General features: G+C 35.2%; 1 protein-coding gene across 1 annotated transcript; it reads left to right on the top strand.

Moving 5' to 3' along the window:
* The first annotated feature begins 263 nt into the window (after nucleotides 1-263).
* On the top strand, nucleotides 264-5,443 carry LOC115720749 (protein ADP-ribosyltransferase PARP3). The gene is made up of 17 exons (XM_030649923.2): nucleotides 264-361; nucleotides 509-789; nucleotides 1,916-2,111; nucleotides 2,197-2,310; nucleotides 2,384-2,441; nucleotides 2,533-2,602; nucleotides 2,675-2,849; nucleotides 2,940-3,073; nucleotides 3,163-3,400; nucleotides 3,481-3,608; nucleotides 3,696-3,933; nucleotides 4,014-4,223; nucleotides 4,306-4,408; nucleotides 4,699-4,781; nucleotides 4,864-5,007; nucleotides 5,085-5,267; nucleotides 5,365-5,443. Exons 1-17 carry the CDS (start codon nucleotides 356-358, stop codon nucleotides 5,431-5,433), a joined length of 2,430 nt encoding a protein of 809 aa, XP_030505783.2. The 5' UTR covers nucleotides 264-355; the 3' UTR covers nucleotides 5,434-5,443.
* Nucleotides 5,444-5,824: the final 381 nt, after the last annotated feature.

Below are 5,824 nucleotides of genomic sequence, written 5' to 3'. Positions count from 1 at the left end.
AAAACGACAACCAAACCAAACATAATGAAAATGAAGGAATTGGAAAGACCTTGAAGACGCTACTATTACTACTTAGTGATCTAGTTATACCTAAGTTTTGAACACTTGTCAATAACAAAAACAATGAAAGCAGCCCATTTGGACACGTGTCAAACGACAGAACAGATGTTGTCACTTTATGATGACACAATATGATGCCATGCATGCATTGCATGAACACGTGTCAACTTAATTACTACTCTCTTTTGTATAAGTCACACAACAAAACTTGTTCATCTTATAATTTGGAGTTTTTCTCTCAAAAATTTTCTAGTACTCTTAGCTTCAATTGGATAAAAACACAACAACCTTAAACATGAAGGTCTTAACAAATTGCTGTCTTTTCTTAATGGGTTTTGTTTAAAGTTTGAAACTTTTTTTGTTTTATGAGAATAAATTGACAAAAACTTGAGAATGTGGGGAAGAAACAATAACACTTTTGTTTATTAATGTTATGTTTTGAAAACAGGTTCATGAGACAAGGTCACAATCTCATTCAGAAGATCATAGTATGAAGACAACAAAGAAACAAAAGGCAGAGAACAAAGGGCATGAAGCAGAGCATTCGCCGAAAAAGGCGAAAAGTAGTGGGCATTCTAATGGGAAAAATGGTGGTGAAATAGGTGCTGAGTATGAGGAATTTTGTAAAGCAATCAATGAGCATCTTTCAATTGATCATATGCGCCAAATTTTGGATGCTAATGGCTTAGATTCCTCAGTTTCTTCTGAGGCCTCACTTGTTAGAACATGGTATGATGCTAATTCTCACTAACACTTGTACTTGAAGTTGAAGACAATATTCAACCTTAAAAAGATTGTTTTTTTATCTTAAAGATTGTATTTTTATCTTAAGAGAATATTAAACCTTAAAGATGGTATGATGCTAATTCTCACTAACATTTTACTTAAGAGAATATTTAACCTTAAAGAATATAATAAAGATTGTTTTTTTTTTTTGTCTTAAAGATTGTATTTTTTGTCTCATGCATGTTTTAGAGTAATAGTACAATTTTCTGAGGAGTTCAGTCTTAATTTGATACTAACACTTGGATTGGGTTGGGTTGATTCATAAGGGTGTTTTTAGTTGAGAAAAATGAATGAAATGGGATTCAAATCCATTTTTAGAACCTAGAATATTATTGAACCTTAAAGATTGTCTTTTTATCTTAAAGATTGTATTTTTATCTCATGAATGTTTTAGAGTAATAGTACAAATTTCAGAAGAGTCTAATTTTAATTTGATACTAACACTTGGATTTGGCTGATTCATAAGGGTGTGTTTGGTTAGGAAAATGAATGAAATTGGATTTCAATTTATTTTTAGAACCTAAGGGAGTGTGGTGTTGAAGACTTGATTTTTTTTTTGTTCGATATATATATGTTTAGAAGAGTAATGATACAAATTTAAGACACTAACAAATACTTGTGTTAGCTTAACTCACAAGGGTGTGTTTGGTTGGGATAATGATTAATGAGATGGGATTTAGTCAAACTGAAAAACATCACACATAAGAACTTAAGAGAATATTGAACTTTAAGGACTTTCTTTCTAACTCAATGTTTAGAGGAGTAATAGTACAAATTTCGGACAGTGACAAATACTTGTGTTAGCTGAATTCATAAGGGTATTGAACATTGAAGACTTGTTCTTGTTTTTTTTAATTTTTTAATTTATATATATGAACCCAAGAGAATAATATTGAACCTTAGTTCTGATACATGTTTAGAGTAATATTACGAATACTTGTGTTAGCTGATTCATAAGGGTGTGTTTGGTTGGGGAAAAATAAATGAAATTGAATTCAATCTACCTTAAAGACTGTTTTTAGTTTATTTCTATGTAATGCAAGGTTTTGAATTTTGAACTCTGAAACAGCCAAGACTTGCTTTTCTATGGAGCATTAGACAAATGCCCTGTTTGTAATGGCACACTAGAGTACAATGGGATAAGGTTTTGCTGCAATGGTTCATACAGTGAGTGGTCAACTTGTACTTTCAGCACAAGGGATCCGCCTAGGAAAGACGAAGCTATCACATTACCCGATTCTGTGCTCGACTCCCCGGTTTCAGATGTTGGAACACTCCTTAAAAAATCTCATCATTACAAACATATTGAGCTCTTCATTGTAGAGTTTAACCTTTCATTTTCTTGTGCAGTTGTTGAAGAAATATCAAGACCCGAGTCGTCGCCCTGGCAAGAACTCGAAAGCAACCGATAAACCTTTCTTAGGAATGACTATTTCCTTGATGGGGCGCCTCTCTCGAACCCATGTAAGTTATGAGTTTTTCTTCATTATGTTTCATGAAAATGTAGTTGCTGATGATGATTATCATGAAAATGTAGCAATATTGGAGAAAAGAGATTGAGAAACATGGAGGGAAAGTTGCCAACTCGGTTATAGGTAATGCATACCGAAAAAAACTAACCTTTAATTCGTTCGGGTTTGGGTTGATTGTGTTTCTTTTCAGCAGTTTATCTGTCAATCTTTGCAGGTGTGTCTTGTCTAGTTGCAGCCAGTGCTGAACGAGATCGCGGTGGCACATCGAAACTAGCTGAAGCAATGTGAGTTTTTCTGTTAAATGTTTCGGTTTATATTGTTCATATTATGTTTTTAATCTTTTATGCTAATGTTAGGGAAAGAGGCATACCTGTTGTGAGAGAAGAATGGTTGGTTGATAGCATTGAGAAACAAGAACCGCAGCCTCTCGAGTCTTACGATATAGTGTCTGATCTCTCTGTGGATGGAAAAGGAATCCCTTGGGATAAACAAGATCCAAGTGAAGAAGCACTAGAATCAATCTCAGCTGAAGTATGAATCGTAATGTTTGGTGCAATTTTACTAAAAATCAGAACTTTATTGATGATACTAATAATGTTGTTTGTTTCGGGTTACTTACAGCTCAAGCTTTTCGGGAAGAGAGGAGTGTACAAAGATACTAAGTTGCAAGAACAAGGAGGGAAAATCTTTGAGAAAGATGGCTTACTTTACAACTGCGCCTTTTCCCTTTGCGATATGGCCCGAGGACTAAATCAGTAAAGAAAACACTATAAAGTTCTTATTTTTATGTTGTGGGAATCGAATAGTGTTTCGTTGTTTAACTCCTGCCCCCCGAATTTTGCAGTTACTGCATAATGCAGCTGATCATGGTGCCCGAGAACCGTCTCTTTTTGTATTACAAGAAAGGAAAAGTTGGCGATGACCCTAATGCAGAGGAAAGGCAAGAAGAGTGGGAGAATGTAGATGAGGCTTTGAAGGAGTTTGTGAGGATGTTTGAGGAAGTTACTGGCAACGAGTTTGAATCATGGGAAAGAGAGAAAAAGATCCAAAAGAAGCCATTGAAATTCTATCCCATCGATATGGTACTAAAAGTTTTCCCCATTTTCATTTCTTTCTTGTGAATCTTGCTTGTCTTAACCTTTTTCGATACCTTATTGCATAGGCCGATGGAGTAGAAGTAAGGCACGGGGCTCTAAGTCTTCGGCAGCTAGGAATCGCTGTAACACATTGCAGACTCGAACCTCTTGTTGCGAATTTGATGAAAGTAATGTGCAGTCAAGAGATATACAAGTAACAACAACTTACCTCTTGTTGCTTCATTTTTGTTTTTCGATTTCGTGTACTAAGAGTCTAAAAAGTTTGTTATTTTGAGTACAGATATGCCTTTATGGAGATGGGATTGGACTCTCCTGACCTGCCAATAGGAATGGTTACTGATCTTCACTTGAAAAGATGTGAGGAAGTACTCTTGGAGTTCATTGAAACAGTGAAAACAATGCGAGAATCGGGGAGGAAGGCTGAAGCAGTTTGGTCTGATTTCAGCCAAAGATGGTTTACTCTCATGCATTCTACTAGGCCTTTCATTTTCAGGGATTTTCATGAACTTGCAGATCATGTAAGTGAAAGATATTTTACCATTGTACTTGTCAAAAACCTCTTTTCGGTGCTTATAAAAATCCCGTCTTTATTATGTAGGCTGCGTCTGCATTTGAGACCGTTCGTGACATAACGGTAGCATCGAATCTCATAGGAGACATGAGTGGAGGCACCATTGATGATCCTTTATCAGATAGATACAAGAAGTTGGGTTGTTCAATCTCTCCACTTGAGAAAAACTCAGATGATTACATGATGATCTTGAATTACCTCGAAAAGACCTATGAACCTGTTAAAGTTGGTGACATTGTAAGCTTATCAAAAGAAGAACTTGTATTCAACAATAAAATTATGGACACAACAAACTCTTACATGGTTTCATGATTTTCAGGAATATGGTGTTTCTGTAGAGAACATTTTTGTAGTTGAATCAAAGGCTTGTCCTTCTCTTGAAGAAATGAAGAAACTTCCAAACAAAGTCCTATTATGGTGTGGTAAGATACTCTCACTCACTAAAACCTTTATCTTCAACACTTAAAGCAATAAACTTTATTAGCCCTTTCTTCTCTTATGTTGTATTCTCACTAAAACATTTGCCTTACAATATCGAGTTTTCAAGAGGCTCATTGAGGGTTGTTATCTCCTATTCTATTTCCGAGCTAAGTCTAAATGAGGATGAAGACACTAAGACCACTCAGCCTATGAACATAAAAGACTAAATATTTCTATCATTTAATCCTAAAGCTCTAAACTTTGTTGATCCTTTCTTCTCATATGTTTTAAGGCTCAAGAAGTTCCAACATGTTAAGGCACCTGCATCAAGGTTTCTTGCCAGCAGTATGCTCTCTTCCTGTTCCGGGATACATGGTAATGTCTCTTTAACACCATCATCTTCTCTGAGTACATTGTTTTCGGTTATAAACTGATGATTGCCAAAACTGTGTTTCAGTTTGGGAAAGCCATTGTTTGTTCCGATGCAGCAGCCGAAGCAGCTCGGTATGGATACACCGCAGTGGATAGACCAGAAGGGTTCTTGGTTTTGGCTGTAGCTTCATTAGGGAATGAAATTACAGAAGTGAAAAGCCCACCTGAGGTAAACAAAATTATCATATACTGTTCTCTTTTCTTATTGAACATTTCAGCATTTGAGTAAATATTTGACAAAAACAGGATACAAAGTCTTTGGAAGAGAAGAAAGTTGGTGTGAAAGGTTTAGGTAGAAAGAAAACAGATGAATCAGAGCACTTGACTTGGGAAGGAGATATCAAAGTCCCTTGTGGGAGTTTAATCCCTTCAGAGCATGAAGATAGTTCACTTGAGTATAATGAATATGCAGTTTATGACCCAAAACAGGTAAATGAGGAAATCAAATATTAAAGGTTTGATCTTTTTCTAATAAGTTTGTGATTAGTGATTGTGATTATGGTTCCTCTATTTTGTGTGTTGATAGGTTTCTATAAGGTTTTTGGTGGCAGTTAAGTTTGAAGAGAAGGATGCTGTGATAGTCACAGAAGAGTGAAAAGAAGAAAGTTTGTATCTTTTTGAATCTTCTGGTTTTTTTGGGGTGGTGGGCTTTTGTAGAAAGCTTTATGTAAGAAGGGTAGTGATGACATTTTGGTTGTAAATATATATATGTATGATCATCATCAACCATGAACTTATACTATCTATGGATGACTAATAGAAGCCTTTAGAGGGAATATGAAACAATCAACAACTACAAGAGAGCTAACCATGAATGTAGTGGTTGTGTTATTATATAAGAAAGTATTAGATTATAAGACAAGGACACAAATAGATTAAATCAAGTAACCTTTTCACAATGAATGTAGTAACCTTTCTTGAAAATGAATTTTACAAGTAAATCAATTCTAGAGGCTTTACAATGCACATTTTTTCTTTTTAGTAAA

The sequence above is a fragment of the Cannabis sativa genome, chromosome 2 (assembly GCF_029168945.1).
Source record: "Cannabis sativa cultivar Pink pepper isolate KNU-18-1 chromosome 2, ASM2916894v1, whole genome shotgun sequence".
NCBI classification, from domain to species: Eukaryota; Viridiplantae; Streptophyta; class Magnoliopsida; order Rosales; family Cannabaceae; genus Cannabis; species Cannabis sativa.
This window is presented reverse-complemented; position numbering and strand designations above follow the sequence as displayed.

What these genes read in the sequence shown, in the direction of transcription:
- LOC115720749 (XM_030649923.2), top strand. An exon ending in TGCAGTCAAGAGATATACAA is followed by an intron (nt 3,609 to 3,695) that starts GTAACAACAACT and finishes TTTTGAGTACAG; the next exon opens with ATATGCCTTTATGGAGATGG. An exon ending in CAAAGTCCTATTATGGTGTG is followed by an intron (nt 4,409 to 4,698) that starts GTAAGATACTCT and finishes ATATGTTTTAAG; the next exon opens with GCTCAAGAAGTTCCAACATG.